The sequence below is a fragment of the Falco cherrug genome, chromosome 8 (genome assembly GCF_023634085.1).
Source record: "Falco cherrug isolate bFalChe1 chromosome 8, bFalChe1.pri, whole genome shotgun sequence".
Classification (NCBI taxonomy): Eukaryota; Metazoa; Chordata; class Aves; order Falconiformes; family Falconidae; genus Falco; species Falco cherrug.
The window spans coordinates 32,069,832-32,094,440 of NC_073704.1; the positions used below are offsets into that span (position 1 = coordinate 32,069,832).

At 38.7% G+C, this 24,609-nt stretch overlaps 1 protein-coding gene across 8 annotated transcripts in view; it reads left to right on the forward strand.

Annotated features, from left to right (window-relative positions):
* Positions 1 to 24,609, forward strand: part of KALRN (kalirin RhoGEF kinase) — a 528,324-nt gene that overhangs the window by 231,185 nt on the left and 272,530 nt on the right. For all 8 annotated transcript variants that reach the window (XR_008733430.1, XR_008733429.1, XM_055717657.1 and 5 more), the window contains exons 6-8: positions 4,204 to 4,326; positions 12,953 to 13,144; positions 19,776 to 19,907. Coding sequence is in view for 6 of the 8 variants with exons in the window: in XM_055717657.1 (XP_055573632.1) it covers positions 4,204 to 4,326; positions 12,953 to 13,144; positions 19,776 to 19,907 (447 nt within the window). In the remaining 2 variants the exon portion in view is untranslated. The remainder of the gene's footprint in view (positions 1 to 4,203; positions 4,327 to 12,952; positions 13,145 to 19,775; positions 19,908 to 24,609) is intronic.

Here is a 24,609-nt window from a genome sequence, read left to right on the forward strand (position 1 = left end):
GCAGGAATGATTAGCCGACTTAAGAGAAGAATTAACTCTCTGGCAGTCAGCGCGACTCCAACTAAGAAGTAAGTCAAAGGAATAATTAAGGTCCATTAATTTGATGATAATCAGTAAGCTAGGTTTTTTAAGGCAGTCTTTTTCATGAATGGGATGAGATCAATTGATGCCGGGCTGTACAGCAATGTTGTAATGACACGGAAAATCTCAGTTAGCTGACACAGTGTATCTGATTTAAGCTGATCTCACAGGGCACCTTATCCAGACTTTGCTATTCATTGTATTAAAACCTCATTCCTTTGTCAGGGAAACTAACTTATCAAAAAATGTTGAACATTATTCTAGAAGCCCAAGTTAGCCCCTTGAAACGGGGGCGGCCCTCTCAGGGTTAAGTAAAACAGCAATTTTTGGGTCATTGCCATGATCACATCCTTAATGGTGTGCTTTAATTAAGCAAACCAGGCAACACACTCACTTCAGGAACACAGGAAGCATCAGTGTTTCTCATGTGGAAAACAAGTTTAAATTGAAAGCTTTCAGGAAATATTGCTAGTAATATTGGCCAGGACAGACAATGCTGACAGAACTTCATATAAAAACCTCCTGACTACACACTGCAAACTCACAGCATCATCACAAGTCACCCAACATCTGGTATCTTCAGAGCCTCAATTTCCAGTCATATTATTATGATAAAATTTTTAAGTCCATTATAGACTTTGTGGTCAAAGATAAAAATTTAAAAACACAATCCATTAGATCTCAAAAGCAAGTAAGACCCCATTCTTATGTAGTTCTTTATTTAAATCCTATAATTGTTAAGCAAGTGTGATCTGTGGGACTGTGTGATGTTTATAATTTCCATCCATCCTTGATTAGGAGGGTGAAAGTACAAAGTTTTTCATGGTGCTAGACCTGTGCCTTGAAGAAAACCCAATACTCTCTTATGGGTACTTGGGGAAATGTCTATAGTTAAGGAAGCATTAAGCAGAAATGCTTGAGGAGTTTTTGAAGGAACCAGCCCTGGAAACGAAAGTGATGTAGACAAATCCAAGCAGTACTTTGCCCAGGCCGTGCTGTTTTGAGGGTCAAGTTAGCATTTCCACACAGCACTGGATTGTGCCATGCCGAGGTACCAACTCATCTGGAACTTTTTTGAGTCTCTCGGATGTAGTAATGCACTGCATAAGGTAGACACGTCTGCAGTCTCGCAAAGGTTGCTGTGTAAAGCAGGAATGATTGTAAATACTGCTTATTATTCATTAAGACTCAAGAGCGATGAATTTTTTTACAGACTAAAGTGCATAATTAACCCTACTTTAGGCTGTAGTGAATCTGCATTTTTTCACTCTGCACTCATTCCTAGGCATCTTGCTTTATTTTCTCTCTGCTCCAAACCACATGAAACTCAAAACTCCTCATTCTCTGGGCTTTCAAGTGAGACTTGAACGAGTTGGGGAGAGACTCCAGACCATATTGATGGGGGATAATTTGCTACAGGCATAGGCCAGCTGAAACCCGAGTAATTTTTTATGGTGAGGATAATAGAAAGATTCAAAGTCTAAACTGAAATTGAATCTCCCAAAATCTGCTATTGTCCATGAACAGAAATTTAAAAACCATACTATTTTGGAAGGTGATACAGATATCATCATTGAGGTCTGTTACTTAAAATTGTGGAAAGTCATCCACACAATTGCTGTTGTGTATTTCAGTTGATTAAACAAGACAAAAAGATCAATTCTCTCTTAAATTTCTTTTTTTATATATAGTTTATTATCGTATTTTAAAAGGAAGAAGCATGGTTTAACTTAACCTAGATTCTTATCCAATAATATGTGTATAGATTAGATAGAGGAAATGCTCCCTATCCACAGAATAATAGATTACTTGTTTAAATTATTTGTCTTAAAAAGATCCTGGTTTGGCTTTGCTGGACATTAAAATAACAGATTTACTGTTTATTTTTAGTGGATTGCTGCCAGTTTTCTTCTCCCTGAATGTCTTCAGATTGTTTAAAACGTTTTAAAATGTTCACATCAAACATATATCTACTTACAAGAAATCTCTGTTGGTTTCTCAGCAGAGATGTAAAATCCTGTTGTTGGGACATGAACTTTGCTGTTATGGAATTTTTATTTCTTGGTTTTATGGCTTTTTTGCTTTAAGCCCACAAGTGTGGCAAATTATTTTGTGCTAATGTTTCTTATTAAATCTTAATAAAGTGAGAAAAAGAAATTCAATGAGAAAGCTTTAGGTGTCTCTTCAGGTTATAGAAAGTTGTTTTATTCTGTTTAATTGGCAATAATGTTTGAAACCCTGAGCTCATCCTTGCAAAAATCTTGTTATTTATACTTTCTGAAAAAATGGTGATAGGCTGATTTTGATCAGTTCCATGGGTACAAATGAGTAAGTAACTGTGTCAATGATATTACTTTGGACTTGCGTCGTCATAAATTGAACCAAATTTGGCCTTTAAGACTATTCATCAACAGAAAATACAAGCTAGCATAGACTCTGTAGTTGCAAGTGTATTTTCATAAATAAAGGATTAAGAAGTCAGGCATACGTGACAGATTTGGGGGAGCAGGTCAGTGTAGTGTGTCTGTGACACTAGAGCACTTTCAATGTTTATTTGCCTTTTGATGAAAGGGATATTCAGTATTATTTCTGTAAATCCACTGCATAAAGCAGTGCACTCCCATGCTGAATCAAGTGCCCAGCATGAGATTCTGAGTTTATTGCAGGAATCTTAGGTGACCCATACAGGGCCTTTCCTCTACGCTTAGGAGCACTGTCTCTACAGGTAACCGACCCTGAGAAACTATGGCAACATAGAGTCCCTGAGCAGTGGGCTCTGAGTGTTCTTCAGCTGTCACAGGCCAAAAATTGTTATTCGGTGCTAAAGAACAGAACAGCTCTTGACTGGAAGATGCGTGAATGTTATAAGAGAGATCTGGAGTGATCCTTTGACTGTAAGGTAATTGCTTAGAAGGTGGTTGCATCACTCGCCTTTTAACCCTGAAACCTTTCTCTTAACACCAGGGACTGTATTGACATGACCTCCACTGCTTCTTTAATTAGTTTTTATTTCCTTATAATTAATTAATAAGTTGTAGGTATTTTATTATGAAAGAGTCCTTATTAATGGACAGTTCTCCAGCTTGCTGGGGTGGAGATGAGGGAATGTGGTTTGAAGGGATTCTGTAACAAAAGTATTGCAGGAAAGAAGAAATCTGAGATTGCTGTGCCTGCAGAGCAGTAGATAGGAGTAAAGAATGAAAGGTTCTTACTTTGAATGAAGTCTCTAGTCTCTAAAACTAGTGTGTTAACCTTTGAATGAATTTAGTCTCTAACACCTAGAACAAACCAAAACAGAAACAGTCTCCTAGCTGACTATCGACAGCTTTTAATGAATGAATATGCAGCAGATTGAAATGTCATATTAACGTGCTATAAAATAAGGAATGCATTTCATCAGCTTTATTCAATATATTTCTATCTGAGTCTGAGGTACTGAACTATCCATTTTGCTTGGAAATACATTTAGAAGTGGGAGAAGTTGAAATGTGTACTCTTTATAGATATTAATAAAATACTTTTTTTTTCTCTCTTCATCCCAAAAATAATAAGTGAAAGGTAGACTGTGTTCTGGCTTTGGAATTGGAAAGATCTAGGAAATGTAAGTGTAGGAAGTCTGCTGGCTATTGAAGTGTAACATTTGGAAACTATGTATAGATGAAAAGGGGGGGGGGCAGGGGGAGAAAATTGCATCAATAATATTTATGGAATCTTTGGTCCATTTCTGGGTTAAGGGTACTTTATGAACTGCTAGATCTTTGGTCAGTGAAGCAACCCCTGATTTTAGGTCCCTCTGCTGCCATCTTTCTGTATATGAAATTCCCATTACTTATAGGAAAAGACTGTGGGATCACCTTACTGAGGAACATGTTTTATGAATTATGTTTCCTGACCCATTGTTCTGCTAATAACAAAATATGGTGATAACTTAAATGCTTCCATTGCTCAACAACAGCTTATTTTGATGAGGAACATAATGAGGGTGGTGGGTTTTTTTTGTCTAGGTTGTGTATACATCTGTCTCAGAACTGGTTTTCTGTATTTCATACTGTCTCTTATTTTTTCATAGTTGCTTTAATACTTTTTTTTTCCCCCCCCTCTATCCTATGTGGATACTTCTAGATGTTCGACTGGATCAGCCACAACAAAGAATTGTTCCTGCAGAGTCACACGGAGATTGGCGTGAGCTACCAACATGCCCTTGACCTACAGACGCAGCACAATCACTTTGCCATGAATTCCATGGTGAGTTGAAGGCACACTGTGAACAGCGGGTCTGTGCACGTGAGTGGGGCGAGGGCCAGCACGTGAGGCCACCTCCAGTTCAGAGAGCACTATGGACCTGTGAGAGGTGAAGGAAGGTCAGGCAGGGCTGTGGCAACAGCCCTCTTGCTGGAAAGCAGGGTGTTACTCTGTCCCCTCAAACACTAATATATGGTTATTTCCTTGGCTTAAGAGCAACAAAGTCTGTGGAGTTTGTTTACATTCTGGAGAGCAAATACAATATTTTTTAAGTTTTTGACATTACTTTGACTGGGAATTAATGAGAGCTGTAGGTGGCAGCTTAATTTATGTTTCTCCCCACACACCCTGCTAAGGTACCTTTCAAAACCCTAAAAAAGTGACACTAATCAAGCTGTCAGTTGTGGCCACGGTGGGATTTTGGCTTTTTCAGTAGTTGATCGGTCAGTCTCTTTGAATGCAACTCAATTTACCTTAGTTTTTTTTTTTTTTGGGGGGGGGGCATGACTGTCAGTATACATTTATAAGTGCTTTGCACACTTCTTTCCAGGCGTATAAGGTATTTGTCCTGGAAACTGCTCTGCTTTCAGCACAGAAATGAGGACAGAATGTATTGATGTTTTGATTGTTGCACTGGGTTAGAAAAATGCATGCATATAGCCCCTGCTGCAAATGCACAGAAGTCCTCTCTGAATGCTCTGTGTCAACTACACAAAAGGTTGCCCTGAGTAAACCAACTGCTGCAGGTGCACCTCTTCACGTTGTGCAGTCAGATTACGGTTGCACTTGGGCTGAGACCTCAAAGGTGGTGGCTGACATTTAAATTGGTGGGTGTAAATCACTAGAGAGCCACAGCCTACTATGCTGCCAAACAGCAAGGTACTTGAGAGCAGTGATCTGAGATGTGAAAAAGAGGTCCCAACTCTTTGCTTTTAGTAGTGTTAACCCTGTACTCTGGCCAAATTCCAGATCAAGTGATTAACTCCTCTGACCTAAACTTCACCCACCATTTCTGGCTGCCTAGGTATTCCTCACTACAGCACTGTGCCGCACTGGGGCATTGCTTAATAGTGGAAGATGAGAAATGTTTATAATGTCTGTTAATGTCTTTATTGTGATTATAATTGAAAGAAGTACTGAAAAACAAGCTCAAGGCACCTGATTGTTTAGCTTGCCATCACAATGCCATCTAGTAAAATACAGGATAGCACAGCCTTTACATAACACTGCTGGTCACAGGATCCCAACAAATAAATATGTCCTGGAGGTTAGTGCTTTAAAAGTCATTTGGCTTATGAAACATGCAAAGTCCATCATAATTCTTCAGAAAACACCATTAGAAGTGTCAAGCTGGAGCACCTCCCTTTATAATTTTTGTGATACGTCTGGTATTACTTAAAATAACTAGAAGGGAAACATGGAAAGAGATAATTGTTGTTAATAGAAAATTAATGAGTGGCAGGGAGTGTCCAGCTAATGGAAGAAAAAATATTTTCCTCCATTCTTCTTCCATCTGTCCCCAAGTGAAATTTTGGAAATGAGGAATGCAAGGGAGTGAGACATTTGCAAAGATCTTGGGGGAGCTTGTAGGGGCAGGGACCTGTGCTGTGGCTTGTATTGTGAGTATAAGGGTGTTAGCATGCAGGAGACGTCAGCTTGCTGCATAAGGGTGTTGGACTGCATACATTTGTGGTAAAGCATGCAGGAAGAGCAAGAGGAGACTGAAACTGAAATTATTCTTTCCTGACCACAGCCCAACTCCTGTGGTAGATTGCAGTTTTGTCTCTTGGCATGCACAAGAACTATGTGAAGACATTGTAGTAAAGATGAAGCCCTGCACATGTTCAAGGCAAGAGTCAGTGACAGTCAGCAACGTAGTCAGGACAGATTGATTACTTGAATGAAGCAAGAACAGAGGATGTTGGGTGATGACTCTCAGCATATTGGTGGGACGTTACATACCCAAAGGCTACCCAGCAGTCTGAGCCATACTTTGGTTGCTGGAGAAATGGGACTAGAAATAGGGATTAGGTCTGTTTCGTGTAACAGCACTTAAGTGGAGTCTCTTGCTGATAACAGCGAAATTAATGGGAAAGAACCACCTCAGGTAACTGTAGCATCTTGAGGCAAGATATACACAGTCTATATGTTTTGCCAGGTTTTATGATGCACAGTCGGATTATGTGGGTTTTGGGTTTTTTTATCCAATATAGTTTCCTCTAAGTAAATTACAGTGGGTGATTTTAGAAATACATAATCATGTGATTGCTGCTGCACAACTGCCTTCATGCAACTGTCTTATTTTTATGGCAGTTCAGTTGTTCAGGCTACCATTTGATTTCTGTTGGAGACTGTTGGAAAATGATGAGTGCATATTATTTGATAATATTATAGTAAAAGTAGGCGATTTAGATCACTGTTCTAGATGCTATACATTTTCAAAGGAAGAAAAGGTCTTTGCCTTGCAGTCTGTTGCCAGAGTCTCTGCTCCTACAATATTTATATAAACAAATTATTTTGCACATCAAGAATCTTCTTGCATTGTTAACCACTGATAAATATATGTGAAGTTAAGGATTAGGATTAAGCAACATAATGCGGAGGGTGTTAGAGAGAAAACTATAGCTCTGGTGAATTTACTATTAGGTATGTACTCATTTGTGCTTATAATCCAGTATTCCTCAATCTCTTAATGTAATACCCTTGGCTGCAAACAGAAAAATGACAGGAATCCTTTCCTGTTTCTTTACCACACAATGGGGACTTTATAACCCTCAGATCTGTTTTCAGTCAGTCCCAGGTAGATTATTGTGACCCACCCAAGTCTGGAAACTTAAGATACTGGTGAGTTTTAATAAATTAAAACATTCATATCATTCATACCTGATGAGCTTTCAAGCTCTCTCATGCTGATTACAAAACTCAGATATTTAGCTAGATGCTTTGGACTCAAGACATGGAGATTTGTTCAAGAAGGATGACTTTTCAAACCCAGTTAGGTGGTCCTGCCTTTTTTTTTAACATATATAAATCTTTTGGTTTCCGTCTCTTGAGGGTGAACTAGATCACACTATACACTTTTTCTCTGAGAATTTGCTTTATAATTGTGATTTTGCTAAAAATTTGCTTTAATTTAGCTTTTTTTTTTTAATTAGTTCCAGCAACTGTTGAATTGAGAATAGTTCAGCTATCATGAATCTTAGTAACAAAATAATTAAAACTTTAAGTACGCTTATTGGCTGTGGGGCTTGGGGTTGTTTATGGTGTTTGGGGTTTCTTTTGTTTTGTCAATACGTTAAAATCGGTATTGAGAGAATGTATGGAGGAGGACAACGTAGCTGAGGATGACTGTTTTGCAGGGAAAAAATCCTACAAACTTCAGCTGAAGTTGCATTAGATATTGGTTCACTAATCTAATTGGATTATTAGATCACTTATCTAATTGGATTAGATAAGGTGTTTTCAGGAGGGTTTTTTTCATTATTTTTTTCCCTTTACACTATGCCTAGTGTACTTTAAGCCTTGCATAACTAATAATAGTTAAAATACTCTTTCCAGTTGCTCTAGAAAATACAGTCTTCAAATCTTTGTTGGGTCATGTCTTTTATTGCATGCTCTTCCTATAGATCTCTGTAGGCATGCTGTGACCAAAGCTACTTCTTGGAAAAACAATTTGTTACTCTTTTTTACAATATTAATTATGCCTTTTAAATGAATTATGTGGGATTTGGAGAACTCATGTATTTGAACTAATAAACTGTAGTGTGGGGTTTTTTCTTTCAAATAAGGACCATCGATAATTTTTTCCTGTGATTCAAGGCAGTGCTTGTTTTCACTTCAGTTTCAAAATAAATTATATTAGTCTTTATCACAGCTGTATGATGTTTATACTGAAGAAATAATACTTTTCACAAAGATGAATATTTAGCTTCAACACCTTTTGAGTAATCTCAATGTGGTAAATTTACTAGAGAAAGAAAACCAACAATGTTTCAGTATGACAAAATGTACTGGCTGTAGCTCTACACTTGGATACATGGTATACGTGCTATTTGTTCTGACTGAAGTTACTCGTATTTCCTTTGCTTGGACTTTTTTTATGCCCAGGTCTGTTAACCTCCTTAAAGAATGAGTTACTGCTTTCTGTGGAACATGCATTAAAATGGCAGTGTTCAATGCTGGCATTGCTGCCTATCCTGCTGTCAGGGAGTTAGCTGTCTGATACTATATGGAAATGCATGTTTTCCTAAGAAAGTCACAATATATTTCAAACACAATTATCACGTAAAGGCTAATGATAGCCTTTCAACAGCCAAAGTCTGTTGAAAATTTGCAACATTTATCTTAAATGAATGATAATTTTCTGTATGTAGGCTGAGCTAAAATGCCATCCAATATTATTCTGCAACAGGCTACATGTAATTGGCCTTATTATAGAAACTTAAAGGTCTTAAAGATACCTCATACATTTGTTTTGTAAGTGAAACATTCTGCTTTGGATTTATGTGTTGGGTTCATTTCACAGATGGTTTCTAAACTCACAGTAACATAGTGCAAACTGGGTTGGTTTGGTTTTTTAAAATTATTCTATTTTAAAGAAGTATTCAAACAATCTAATTTCACCTTCAATTAATCTGCAAAACCCTCCTCCTGCAGCCCACCTTTGCTGGTTGCATCACAATATCTGAACTGTTCTCTAGGAAATGAGATGAACACAGCCAAGCTCATTGCAGATTTAATCACTTCGCTCTGCTCATTTTTCTTTTGCAAGTGTAAGGTATTTCTTAATACGTGTATTAGAAGAAAGTATTATTCCAGCTAGGAACAAAATTAGGAGGGAAGGTCTCCCAGCATGCCCTCTAGATGATTAGGGCTGAATTAGTGTATTTGCTTGTGGGAAATCATTCCAGAATTGAAACTCCACTACTGTTAGTGCATATTGCTGAGACTAGAGATGTTATCCTACCAAGTGTTAGGGACTTCAGCAGTGATTACTTACACTGGAAGGAACAGCTATGTTAGACATTGATGACCAGAATCAAGGTCTTGTTTAGGTGACAGAAAGGAACTAAGAACTGGTGGTCGTAGAGGGGTATGTGCACTCGCAAAGCATTGCACAAAGCTTTCCTAAACTGTAAAAGAAACTCTGCATTCTGTGGTGCTTATGCACATGTGGGGAAACTTTTGGTTGCCAGTCAATTGACTTCTAGAAGGCAAAAATCCCCCTTTTTGACTAAAATTTTGAAGCCGAAATAAAGTAAATGAAGAATTTACATGGACAGTACTTTTGGAAAATGTGCAAATACATGTAAAATAAAGTTTTTTCAATGATAAATTATATATGTTAGCCAAAACTTGGGTCTTTCCTAGTGTCACAACAACAGAATGTCAACTGAAGTGCTTTTGTTGTTAGTTCTAGATACTGACCTATTGTAGCCATACAATACTGACCTATTTATAGCCATAAATCAGTGATCCCTTGCCGTCCTCCTTGGGGGACATCTCTCAGTTTGAAAAAAGGTGAGGCCTTAGGTTATATTTAAAGTGAGACTCTCTATGAGCCTGCTGGTAGTGGATTTTCCAGCCTAAAGGAAAAATAAAGTCACAGACATTAGCTGTTCTATTTCATTTATTTCCTATTAGGATAAAAAGATTGATATAATACTGACATAGAAAAATCTCAATGCATTCAGTTTTTAGAGGTGAATAAACCAGAGGGAAAGGAAAGTTTAACTGTGAAATGTCAGGAGTTGAATTTTGGCAGCATAGGTTTTTGTTCCATTTTACTTGGAACATCACACGTTGGCAAATAAACATGAAAAAGGTGGCTTGCAATTTTATTCTATTTCAAGCTGGAACAGAAATGTCTTGCATCTTGTGGATTGTGGTCAATTATTTTTTTTTCTCTTGAAACGAAATTCACCTTGAAGCCATATTTCATTTTACCTCAATCCACAACAGAGATCCCATTTTTCCCAGAGATCCCACCTTTCCCAATAATAGTGACACTGGATAAAGGTCCTGAGACTGTAAAATGTGTTAGGTAGGATGCACTATCTTGAGTTCCAGATTTTTAGCTAAGTCTTTGCTCAGTCTCCTTTTACTGTGAGACTTAGGACAAATCTTATGTGTCCAAGCCCCACTTCAATGTCTCTGCTTCACTGAGGTGGTACAGGTAAAGTGGAAATAAAGAGTGCACGTGTCCAGAAGTAGGAGGTATCTCATTTACACTATCCGTTGGAGTTCTACGGAAAGGCACATCACATGTGATATTGCACTTGAATCCATTTATGGCTCAGAAAGCAACAAGGGAAGCGTAGGAGTGTTTGCTGAGCCAGTTCCACGTGGTGTGCTAAGAATGGAGGTGTGACCAGGTGACTCCCAAACTACTTCTTGCTTTCTGCTGGAAAAGCTGTGGAATTAGTGAGTTGGCTACAGGATGGGTTGGTACTCTTCCATGAAAACTTATCTAGGAAAGTAACATTTAATCTCAAAGAATCCTCATCTCTGTATAAAAATATAACAAACGTAACAATATATAAATTTCCCTAACTTAAAAAACAGACTTTAAGAACATCTGCTGTATATCAATTAATCTCACATTTACCTTACTACTAGTTAATACATTAGTATATGTAGCTATAGGGAGCCAAGGAACTGACAGTTCTTTTCCTCCATACTCGTTGCATTGCAATGGCTGAGATAATTCCGAAGGGGGGAGATAAATAAATAAAAGCAAGATTAAAATGACTACTTTTTACATGAAATCAAAACTTCTTCCCCACATTTTCTTTTCCTTCAAAACCAGCAAAGTTCCATGTCTTCGTTTGGTGGACTTATCCAAGCTTTAACAACTGTAGTGATGCTACACTGCTTTCCACCAGAACAGCTGACCTGAAATGTTGCAGAATGATCTTGGCTGAGGCTCAGTCATGAAGATGTTCTGGAAGAAAGGCTTAAATATTCAGCCTAAATTCCAGTTTCCAACCTAGAGGGACACCAAGAAGTGTTTGCCTGTGGCTGGTGCCAAAAATTCTAAGTCATGATATCTTTTTTAGTAACTTTAAACTCCAGAACAATTAGAATTAGTTTCTCTAATTGTACTGAAAAAAGCATTTTTATTTCTATAAAATTAATCTGACACTTTTAAGCCAAATCCAATTTTTAAGAAAAGGCTGTATAATAAGGGGGAAAAACAAAACTGAAGGATGGGTATTGCTTTACTTCTGTGTTATTTATGTAACAGCTCTCAGTCATGGTGCTACCAGGGAGAGCATAGTGGCTGTAAGGATTGTGGTCCCATCTTTCCTTCCTTTAGCATACCTGCAGGTATGATGAGTGTACTTTGTAGTTATCCCACACACTTTGCAGACATACTTTGCCCTGCTTCACAACCTTGTTTGGACCTGTGCCTGCTCTGGCAGTGCTCTGTTGTGTTTCGTGTTTGGATTGGCAGATACCTTTCAACATTTTGCTCCCACTCACTATGGTGAGGTCCTGCTCCAACAAACACTTCCACCTCTGATTTATTTGCCCGTGAGTAATAATGTTAAAATCATCAGGGCTGTGGTTGTCCTTGTGCATAAGGGTTTTAAAGATTCTACTCTGAGAAATTCCTTCTGAAATACTTTAGTGAGACAAGAAAGCGGTGTGTCAACATTAGCAAAACATCTCAAATTTTGGGATGCTCCCTTCCTCTGGTGAAGAGGAAAGAGAAAGGAGAAGTGTTTACATCAAATGACATCCCAGAAATCTGCAAGATAGCTGTCATTTGTCTTTTGATGGTGTGTCTTTGTAAGACATTGTCATGATGGCTAGCTGTTTTCAGGTTTACATTCCTATGCAGAACAAGGGTATTTTAATGGAATTACATTGCTATTCACAGTCAGTTTGAGGGAAAAATAACTATCCTTCCACTGCTTCAAGGCTGAATAAAAACTATCATGAAAAATTCTTATGAAAGAACAGAAAATATTACCCTTTTAGTAGGCTTTTTAAATCATTCTAAATTCAGTATATAGTTAAATTGTATCTCTGCTGGAGAACAGCTTAAAATAACCTACAGAAAAGATAACATTTTAACTGAAGAATATAATTTAATAGACATTTCTATAGAAACTCTTATATTTCTATGGAATATCCTTATGAGCTTTTAAATTCTGTAAGACTTTTCCATTTGTTGACACAGTGTGTATGTAAAGGATTGTTCGAGAGTTCTCAGAGGATAGAAAGCAAACATTTCACTTATGAATATGTGGATATAGCATCCAGAAATATGAAGTAATGAAATAGAAATATCAAGAATAAGATAGAAGCAATGAGTAGACCCTAACAGGTGAGTAAATAGCAAAAGTATGGTAAATTAGCTTTACATAAATAAATTAAAGGGGAGAGGGGGAACTAACGGTGTTAGACAATGGCATAGATGTGCAAAAAGATTCCTGAGGGATGTATCTTTAGAGTGGTAGGTAGTATGCCTGCTATTCATGCACATTTAAGTGGGTGGTTGGTTGTTCTCACTGAACTGCTTGGCTTTACTCCAACTGATGGTGGTTGGAATGTGTACTGGAGGCAGAGGGTGGTCACGATTCTTCCTTCTCTTTATTTATGTGTGCTTTTTAATTTTCAGAATGCCTACGTCAACATCAATCGGATCATGTCTGTTGCATCAAGGCTTTCCGAGGCAGGCCATTATGCTTCTCAGCAAATTAAACAAATATCTAGCCAGCTGGATCAAGAGTGGAAGAGTTTTGCTGCAGCTCTGGATGAGCGCAGCACCATCTTAGCCATGTCTGCTGTCTTTCACCAGAAAGCTGAACAGGTGAGCTGCTTTTGCGAGTGGCAAAGTGATTCACTGCTACTTTGATAATGATGCTGCTGCAGTTATTACCTGATGGCTTTTGGCTTACATGCAATGAGGTTAAAAGCCCTGTTCCTAGTTGATCAGTGTCTCGGAAGCAAATAGTAATGTTTCCCCCAAAAGATGGCACATCTTCCCTGAGTAGGCAAGAAAATATTTTTTATGCCCTAGTGATGAAAAAGAATCTGATCATAACTGAAATGCACTGGTGCAGTAACATGCTGCTTCATTTCTATTGCCTAATCAGTGGTGTGAATAAAATCAGATTATGGTCAGGAAAACAGTATGTATCTGCACTAATGTATATGTGATGTGTGCCTTGCGCACGGGAATATTGACACATATGACATAGACCCATACCAGCAGACAATTTCTAGGAGCCAAAGGACATTGCAGTGCTCTCTATAGCCCCAAACTTTTTTAGACCTCACTAAGCAGAGATCTCAGAGACAGCTAGGAATATCCAAGAAAATATTCCATGTCTCTGAACTCTGGTTTGTGTCTTTAACAACTACTGGAATTGTTCCATAATTTTCATAGCCACAAAAGGTTGGAAATATGTCTGTGAATAAACCTTCTACTTTTTTTACACCTAAACCAAGTCCACCTAATGACGTACGTCAATGATCGTACGTCAATTACATTAATTTCCCAGTGACAAACACTGCTTTGGGGCTCTCTTCAGTATTGTTGTGTGCTTGTTTTTCAAAATATTTAATATCAGAGCTAGTAAGTGGGTATGCTTAATGTTTATAGAATGACCCGTACTACAAGTGTCTGAAGAAGAAGTTATGACTGATAAGCCAGAAACTATACCTCATAAGACAGAATATATGTTTGGCTCAAGAGTAAAGATTTTTATTATTATTGTTTGTTTCTGACTGTAGAATTATAATGGATTTTTTTGTATTTTGTGTTTCCTATTGACAACAGGCCATACTATAGAGCAATTACTCACCCTACTGGGCACTTACTCATGTAAGCACACTCAGTGGCTCTGATGGGATGGATACACTAAGATGCCCAGTACAAGAATTTCCATCTCCATACAATGGGCACTGTAGTGTTTAGGTGTAGTCTTTATGGTAGTAATTGTCAGGTAGTAATTCTCTTTATGTTCATAAAGAGAAATTGAAAAAGAATCTATATCTAGTCTGTAGTCACAAAGAGAATGTTTAAGGTTTATTAATGAATTAGTTCTGTCTTGTTTATGTTGGTTTGTTAGGTGTTTGGATTTGGTTGGTTTTATTATTATTTTAATGAGCAATCCTCTATTTTTCTGAAGTGTCAGTCTTGTTTGCAATTTATGAGGAGTTGCTGAGGTATTGTATATCATGAAAGGCAATAACACAGAAAGCTGTCTTGTGAAGCTAGAGGTGAATATTTTTTTTGTCTTCCTGCCTTTTGAATGCTGTCAAAGTGCCTCAGCCTTAACTTGAAAAATGGCTATACTAATGGCACTTTCAGCTTTGGGTCTTTTTTTTCTTTACAATTGTATGGGTGGATCTAAAAAATCCAGTCCTGCCCTGGCATCTTTTCATAAGGAACTGAAGTTTGTGCTCTCTGACAGAAGTCAGTCTCTCGTTATTAACAGGCAGGAGACTTTGCTAATTGTGAACAGTATTTGCTCCTCACATGCAATAAGAGACAGTTCAGTGGAAGATAAGTGCTGATATGAAACCTCTAAACTCAAACTGCTGCAAAAAGAGAGATGTGAGAGTCAGTGTGTCCATTAGCCAGGACTAAAATTTCATTCTTGCTTTAGTAACTCTGGTAAGATAAACTAATGACTTGAAGGCTAATACCCTAGTCATTTGACCTCTGTATGATATAAAGAATTAGGTGTTGGGGATCTGGCCCTTAACTCAGTCTGTTGTCTATGAAACATTTGTGACTCTTTATTATTTGGCATCGCCTAGGTGGTGTTTGTTGGGTTTTTTAACTCAAATTTGGGTTCATTATTTTACGATAAATAAGGCTTATATCTCTGAAGCAGAGATGTAGCTAAACCCACTATATCTTCTGTCGCAGATCAAATCTTTTTTCACTCTCTTTGTTCTGTCAGTAAAGGTAATGTTGTTGCAGATCCTACGGTTTCTGCCACAGTGTACCTCTGCTTCCCTTATACCAATCTGATATGCAGATTGTCTTTCCTTCTCCAGTGTGATAAGCTGCTACAGTTCATTCCTTCCTATTGATTGAAGTTCTCTCTAATGCCAACAGGAAGCAAGTCTATTAGGACTATAATCTTTCAGCTTTTGGCACACCCCAGCCTGCAAGGAAGTTGTTGGCTTGGGACAGAGATTTATGAAAAGCTCTACAATCTCTCTAACATGCAAGCTGAGCAGGAAGCAACTTGTTTTTCAAGGTCTCTTCCTAAAGACCCCACACAGAAAACTGCACAGAATACAGTTTATCTGGCTTGGAAGGATGAAAGGCTGAGTCAACCCTGCTGAGAATTGAACCTCACATCTGTCCTCACGTGTCTCAGAATAACATTGCTTTTCTGGCTGTTATTGCAGATACATGTGGAATGTTGAATGGGACTTGAATGAGTTCCTGGATCAAAGCTGCTTTTTTTTTTTATATTTGTTTGTTTTTCTTCTTGATTTTTGTGTGTGTATGTGCATGCTTGTGTCTTCCTTAAATTTTTTTAACACAATTTGTACATACTAAACTATCATCAAGAAAAGGAAAAAAAGGAAGGAAGGAAAGAAAGAAAAAGACAAATCTTGCCAACTTAGCCTTCAGCCAGACTTTCGTCAGCATGTATGTTTGATCAAAAGCCAGTAAACTAAACTCCAAACAACCAATATGTCCAGGTAAAGGTGCAACTCAGGATATTCAGTGGAGGTATTTCCCAAATGTACCTTAATTCTACCTGCTACAAATCTCTTGGCTAGTTTCCCCCCTACCCTCTGCCCCATGCTAACATGGAAATACTCTAGTGCAAAAGAGATTCTGTTTCTGCATCTTTAGGTATTTCTGAGGCTATTTAAAGTTGCAGGAGAACATAGGAGAACATGCCTTATCTCACTGTCATTTCAGGAGAACCATCCTAATTTACTCCAGATGAGATTTCAGCCCAGTAACTGCCAGATGGGGGAATCAGACATACCAGGTGTCCTCCCTTTCTTGGACGTGATCTCTGAAAATGTGCTAAAGTGTTCATAAGCAGCTCACCCTACAGATCCTGCCAGAATGAACAAATTAATGTCTTCGATCAGCCAAGACATCTCAACTAATTAATTCTGGGTCAGAGTCTACCCTCAGAAGTGCACAAGCAGAATCACTATTTAAGGTAGTAGGTGTTAGGTGCACATGTTAGACATTTATGCTGATTCTCTGAAAACTGACCCCTGACCATTTGTTTCATATTACCTTACTCCCCAACCAGGAAGACTACTGTTCTTATCTCTGCCTGATCTCCCTAAGCACATCCTGAACTCCCCTATTTGAGGAAAATAAATGAAAAAGAGAGGAAGTGGAAAAAGGGAGGAAGATTTTGAGGAAAGGGAAATCCAGTTGATATCTATAAGATGCAGGGGTAAGACCCAGGTAACATCTGCATTGATAGGAAAATTCCAGAAATAACAACAGGAAATATACAATTAGACTCATACAAAAAATCAGGGCACTAAGAGATATCATTGGTCACTGAGGAAACTGATTTCATGGTTGTCTTTCCACCTTTTCACACAGCAATTCTAGAGTGTGAAAGTACACTAGAGTTTGATTTTAATTTTTCTGGGGCCTAGGAGAAATATCTTGGTTTTCCTGCAGGTTCCACACAGAGGCCTAGCAAGCAATAAGCAAGACTGTGCAAAAAATGTGGAGAAATATGAACTACAAAATGTCTGAGCTGTGTTTTGGAGCAACCATGTGATACAACAGAGCAGTCTGTGGGGAAAGCCAGTGGAAGTCATCTGAGGATCCATTATTACCTGACCTAATACAGAATTTGCAACTTAGGTGAATAAGTTGTGAGTCAGGAGTAGGTATATATCATTACTTCAAAGTTACTTTTGGATAGAATCAGAGGCACAAAGGTACCTTAGGGACCTTTTTATTTTTTAGGAGAAATTTTTCTCAGTCCTTTCTGAAATCTTGAAAAACATGGACAATTATTGGAGCCTTTCATTTCAAATCATATTTAAGCAGCTTTTATGTTCCCTATAGTAGCTATTCTAGTCTGTGGGCTAACTAGAAAGTTAAGCAATTAATTTAAATGGTATTGAGTATCCAATGTACAGTAACAGCTCCTGTTCCAACCTAACAGTTAGCAATTTACAATTTTAAATGGATCAAACTCGGTCAAATAGTGATTTTGTGATACGAGTGTGTTTCTAGCATGAAGTGTTTACATGTAATAATTTTTTTGTATGCCACAGTCTGACAAATAATAAAAATTAACATAGCTTCTTTTTTTGAAAATACCCAAATCAATAGTCTGATGGTATGAACTAACGCTTTGCAAAAATCCTGTAAAAACATTTGCTCTCCCCCCGTGAATCTACGCACACAGCGCAGACCACTATGCACTGTTTCATGGTATCAGAATAGAACACTGACAGGCTGCATTTCGTATAACATTTTAAAACTGATGATGTCAACTGCTCCTGCTAGTGGCAGAAATGAAGTTACTGATGTAATGGATGTGGCATTGTCTTGATGCAACAGATATACAAAAGAAAGATAGATGTGAGACAACAAGGTGGAAATGTGGTTATGCGTGTAGGATCTTCTTGAGACTTCTCCCACCTACTGTGCAAATCACCGTCTGGGGATGTGGCAATCTATGACTAACATGACTATAAAAGCTTGTACTAAAATTGGTGGAATTCAGCATTGTTGATAAGAGCCATAACAGTGTCATTCCAGCAGCAGGAGCACTGGTCTATAAAGTGTAAAGGTCTTTTGTTTACTGTGCAAACCAAAAGGTTCATGTAACAGCCCCAAAAGGCATTGATCTTGGCTCTCTGTGCTCTTAAAACTGCTTAGGAAATTGTGAGGTCCACTACCTTGGCACAAAATACGACGACTTCAGCTTTATGCAGGGGTGTTTGGGGATTTCATTTAAAGAGATTCAACAGATCAGGAGTCATACCAACACAAGAGAACCTGCCATCCTTGTCTTCAGTCTTCTAGAAAGCAGTTTTCACTGGTAGATTTGTACTTTGTAGACATGAACGTTTAGGAATTCATCTTTGTACGCCGAAGTGTTTACAATGCAAACACTTTATAGCCTTGATTACACAGCAGCATAGGGAATAGCTTTACACTGCTAATAAAAAGGGATGCTGATACAGAGTCGCAGTTGAATTGAAATTCTTTGCTTTGAGTCTCGCAGCCTGTCATGCTGTGTGTGCTTTACTAACAAGCCACACGTGAACACTTCAGGAGTGGATAAAGCTGTGATCCCTGCAGTGGTTTTGTGACATTCACCCTACAGGGCACTGCATCTATTGTATAATTAGCTGTTCTTTTTTATAAATAGCCCCAAAGTATGCAGACTGGTTTAACAAAAAGATGGAGAAAGAGGAAATACTAATGAAGAGTAACGAAGTGACGTTAAGTAGTTAGTATGGACAAAATATGAACATTTGAGCTGTGTCATTGAAATAAGCCCTGCTTAAAAGAAAAAAAGGATGGGAACCTTAAAGACTAAATTCCCCTTTTCTTTTACAGAACAGGCAGTACCCGGGAGAGCTTTCCTAATTTGTTCTGTCGAAGTGTATCAGCACTGCTCTGGAGGCCTATAAGTGGAAAATATTTTTTTCCATTCTTCTGTTCCCCAAAGCCATTCAGTTTCTGGCTCTCTGTTAAGGCTTCCAACCAAGGTGCTAAACCATCTCAATTGCAATAGTAATGATTTTTTGCTCCCTTTTTGTGGATATCTGCCCACCAGGAACTGGAATGAGACCAGCAGCTCATTTTGCATTGGCTGCTTAGCAGCCCTTGGATGGTAATGGTATCTGATCACTGCTGACCTGGGCCAGAATCAAATGCGTGACCCAGGGGTTTAAAGCCTTGGTATCCTATTAGCAATCCCACTGAGCTGGCCCTGGGTTAGGAACTGCTTGAATGCAAACTGGCTGCCTTTGAAATGAATGTCAGCATTGATTTTAATGAGAGTTTTCTATTGCTCAAATTAGTAGTCTAAGGACAGGTAAGTGACTGAGGGAAGATTGATAGCTGAGACAATGCCAAATACAGCTGGAGCTGTAACTGTGCCCTTTCGTGCTTCACACTGATGTTTTTTTCTAAACATGCTGCAGTCTTGCTTTTGGAATGTAATATTGTAGCTTCCCTACATGGTATGCAAAGACTCATTTTATTTTTCTGAGCTTGGTTAAAGAAGCATTTGTTTTTAATCTGGAAGAAACAGAAAACATTCCTTTAGATCTAGTTGCTCTTCAAGTACTGAGGAGGTGACAGGAATGTGCTGTCCAGGGTGCCCAAAAGGACTCCGTTGTAACTGGTACATTTTCCTCAGACTGTGCTGCAGTCATATGTGGCACTCTACAAAGTTTTCTAATGTTGATGAAATGTTCTGTGTCACTGTTGCTCATTGCTCCTGGAATTGTTTCAGTTCCTTTCAGGTGTGGATGCGTGGTGCAAAATGTGCAGTGAAGGAGGCCTTCCCTCAGAAATGCAAGACCTGGAACTGGCCATCCATCACCATCAGACCCTGTATGAACAAGTAACACAGGCCTACACAGAGGTATGTGCTTCCCAGAGAAGAATGTGAGTATCTGTTAAGTGATAACAGATATTTGGCTGCATTTTGAGGATAACTTTTCTTAATTAGATAGGTTCTGCTTTCCATTTCTGCAACTTTTTCAAAGGAGTCAGATGTAATCCCAGGCTATAGGAGGTGACTCCCAGCAATCTGCTTGCAAAGGGGCACAACAGAACAAATCCAAAGGACAAATGCCATACAGAAAGGATGTCTAGAACTAGTGTTGGCACCCCAAAGAAGTGCCACTTCACTTTGTTTGCTGAACAGGTAACCTCTTTAAAACACCAGTAACTTTACTCCATTTGCTTTCCTTCTGTGAATGAGTCCTGGCTCTAGCACAGGTGTGCTAATGGGAACAGAGGATACCAAGGGCGTCTTCCTTCAATATACAAAGTTACGGATATGTCAGGTCTTTATTACAATGAATGGTGCGAAAGAGTGTGCTTTAAATAGAATCACAGAATCTAGAATCATTTAGGCTGGAAAAGAGCCTTAAGATCATTGAGTCCAACCGTTAACCTAGCAGTACCACGCCCACCACTCCACCACTAAAACATGTCCTTAAGTACCGCGTCAGATATATTTGTATATACTGTTGTCAAATACCTCAGACCTAAGTAGGATATGTGTTTTTTTCCTTTAAAAGGGGATGTCGAGGATGCTAAGACTAAAACATGTTCTCTGGAAAGTAAAATTCTTCAGTTGCTTTTTCTCCCATCCAGGCTGCAGCATGAAATAAAAGCTACTGACAAACAGCCAACATTCAGTGTATCTGACCGTGTAGGCTAGGGTCTGTTTAGTCCATTTTATTTTGCAAAAGGGCTGCAGGACCTCCCTGGCATCTGGGAAGACTCCTTTTAGGAATGAGGCTAGTCTAAATGTTCACCCAGGCGTGGGTCAACCTACAAACTACCCTGGAACTGGGAAGCCATCCATATACGTTATCTGTTCTGTTTTGTTATTTACGTCTCCAGGACACAAGTTGTTGGAAAGTAATCCAAAGATCACCTGAATGCTTGATTTTAGTTGTATTTTTCATTTCCCTGTATTTTGCTGTGCTTGACTGTCTCTCCGAGTATCAAGAGATGTTGCTCCGTGCAGGGTTTTCCAAGCTGGACCACAGGACTGTGGTAGTGCTTACTAGAGTTAGTAAGTTACCAAGTGAAGACCGCAGAACAGAACAACTCTCCTCCATGTTCAGCCGTTGCTCTGGTCACCATGTTCTTGAAATTACCTACATTATAAAATAAAAGATAAAAGGATTTGGTAATCTAGGGTTGGTGGTAGGCACTCATGCATACACTGTTGAAGTTGTGCAGATACCTTGATGATGAATGTAAAGAATGTTAGATAGAAATCTGTTATGTTCCAAACACCTGCAAAAATATGGGAGTTAGTCAATTAGAATGAGCAAGTCTGCGTTGCATTCACAAAGAGCAATTCCTTATTCAATATCCAGGCTTCTCAGGAACAGCCAGTTGTGTGAGCAAACAGAACAGTCCTGTTGACCTCTAGCTGCAGCTGTGAATGTTTTATGTGTCTAGTCAGGTGAAACTAAGTTTTTAGATTACATTTAAAAATTATTTCTAAAAATTAAGTCAAACTGGTATTGAATAAAAATAATGATAAATAAAAAATGGCATTTTGTTTATCAGTCCCAATCTTAGTTTTTGTGAAATTAAAATCCATTTAAAACTCATAACTAAAAGCAACGTTTAACATCCATATTGCTTTTGCTCATGCTTCTTCACAAAGCTGTACCTGACACAAACACAGGTGTTTAAAACATGTCTATGTTATTTTACTAATAGGTACATTTTTATACAGTACATAGAATTATCAGAAAGGTTACAGTCTGTTATTCCAGAAATGTTCATCTCTTTTCCCATAGCCACATGGTGAGCTGAAAAGCCTTAGGAGTCCTGTCTCCTAGCCACATGCATATTTCTCCAATCTAGATAATGCTCCTTGCCCATAGAAAATGTTTCTTCCCTCCAAGCTCTCTATGGCAGAATGAAAATTGTACCTTTTTCTTTCCTTTCTTTTCCTGCAGAGTCACTGAAAATCTCTTTCTATTTCTATAATTCTAAGAGATTTGGAATAGAATGAACATTCCTTGGAATATCCATTTTATGTGGATATTTAAGAGGATATTAATTAACATTTAATAGGATACACGGGCCTATTATGTTTTGTTAAGGAGTATAACAAAGCAGTTTAGATTCACTGCAGGAACCTAAGAAAAGAAGCCCAAAGAATCTTAGGGAGACTCTTTTTTTCCTATCTTGCCATGGTTGTAGCCATAATTCTTTGCCTTCTGTCCTTTACTGCACTTGAGTGAAGTTCAGAAATAACAGAGGCAGAGATCATGGGCCTGATATGCAGCCCACAGCTAAGCAGTCCTCTCCTGTGGTAAGCCAAGCTGCTGGCAGAGCAGGTTTTCTGTCTTCTGAGAATCAAGTGGTGCTCTTGCTTTTACTTTGGGTAGAGCGGTGCTGGAGAGAGAAGATACGCTTGAGATGTATGCCTTTGGCAGATTCCCCTCTTGCAAAAAGAATTCCTCTAGATATCTGTAGCCAGGGTGGGTTTATGTTGCTTCATCAGTGTTTCTAGTGGATGAGCAGCAGGAGACAAACTTGGGACAGCCCTACTGAGGACTGTACTGATTGGTAAGATAAGGAGGGAGAGGGATAGAGAGAGAAAGGTTTTCTCCAGTCAGTCTTGAGCCTGCTTGGTGGTAGGACTGTCTGATGCTAGAGACATGAAATATTTGCTCTAAAGACTAAATTTTTTCCTACTGCAAATTGTAGCTGTTTCACAGATGTCACCATTAGTCTGGTCACTTGCAAGGCTCTGGAGGTCTTTCTGGCACACTATTTAGGATATCAACAGATTTTAACTTATTCCCTAGCTATATATACAGCATCCATGGAGATTATTCCACTAGTGCAACAAAAACTTATTTTTTTGGTTCACCAAAGTTCACATAACTTCTTACAGAAGCATTTCCATACTGCCCATCCTGGTCCTTCTACCACAAAACCAAAATGCAGAAATGTCACCATATGACAGGAGTGTATATGTGTGTTGTGTCAGATGGTGAGTTAAACCTTCCCAGAGAGTCTAGCAGCAATTCTTTACTTTTCAAAATAAGTGAGAAATGGTCAAATTTGCTTTGACAAATGCAGCACTGACACTTACGCTGCAAGTCATGCTGGGCACAGGTCCATTCAGTTTAAGACTTTTGCAATACTTCTTAAATACACATTGTGAGTGAGACGTAAGAGAAGGGATGCAACTAAGATGGGTTGTTGATGCTTGTCTCCTTGCACAGTCCTTGAAAATTTCAAAAAATTCACAATTCACGTGGAAAGAGATTGGGAGATTTATTTTTGCAATTATAAGGAGAACATGGAAATGGCTGAAAGAGCACAGTAGGTAGCTTCTCCATTTGTGAAGCGCTTCCTTTCTGAAATCTGTTCAATGGTGAACTCTGACAGCACAAACCTTCTGTGCTCGTTGATTGGGAATGCAGTAATATTCACAACAATAATACTTTCAGAAAATTTGTTCCTGTTCTATGACTTAAAAAGTTTCTTATCATGCAATAGATAAAAGCCTAAATCCTATAGAAGAAAAATGAGTAAGAGGGGGTGCAGAGGTATACTCACTCTTTCCCTTACACAAATCTGGGAGAACATTGCCCTGTCTCAGCTTCGAATGAAGCAGGGTCACATAAGCTGTTGCCTTTGAAACAGCCTTTTTGTTCTGCATTGCTTCTACCACTGAGACTTTTTATTGTAAAGACCTTGTTGGCTGTATTCACCCACTAGTCAGCTCTGGAAGAGCACTTTTTTGTAAGATGACTGAATTTAGTCCAGTGTTTTGATCAGTCGTAATTAGTATACAGAATATTTCACCCAAGGATCTGACCCCTCAAAATGGAAGAATTGCAAAATTATACCTCTGGGAGGCAAAGAAATGACCTGTGGGGCTTGCCCTTGGGAGATGGTATAGGTATCAATAGGTCTGTATTACAGCACAAAGTCTCCAGGAAAGTTGTCCTGAGTAAAGCATGTCAACTAATTGTTTGTGCAATCACATATCTCTTACTGGTAGACTTTTGAACCTTTATTGTTATTTCTGACTTCGCTGTGATTTTTATCAGTGTAAATCAGCAGGGACTGTACCAAAAGAATTGTAACACCACCCAGGGACAGATTCAGACTGACTGTAAGCCCACAGGCCAGTAACAGGCACATAGTGAATTCACACACTGAAGTTAGCCAGTGCAAAGAGTTTCTGGTACAATAAGCTGCTCCCAAGTGTGTGCATAGCCTTGGTTTCTTGTTCCCTGTGATTTAATTGTTGCTGATTATCTTCCCACAGATAAAACAGGACGTAGTATGTCTTGTCTCCTTCCCTGTCTAGAAACTGTTTCTTTCTGCCTAGTTGCTACTGCCACCTCCATAATGTTGCCAAGGTAACACTTGTGCCTCAGTGTTTCCTCCTAAAATCCTCCTTCATACTGCCACTATCCACTGCTGTTGGCGAGTACAATTGTTCCCTCTGTGATCTCAGAAGGCTCCAGCATGTGCAAATTGTTCCAGCTGGTCTTCAGAAGCAACGGAATTTGAGTATGGAAAGCCACTCCCTATGGACTCTCCAGTTATTTCATGATGTA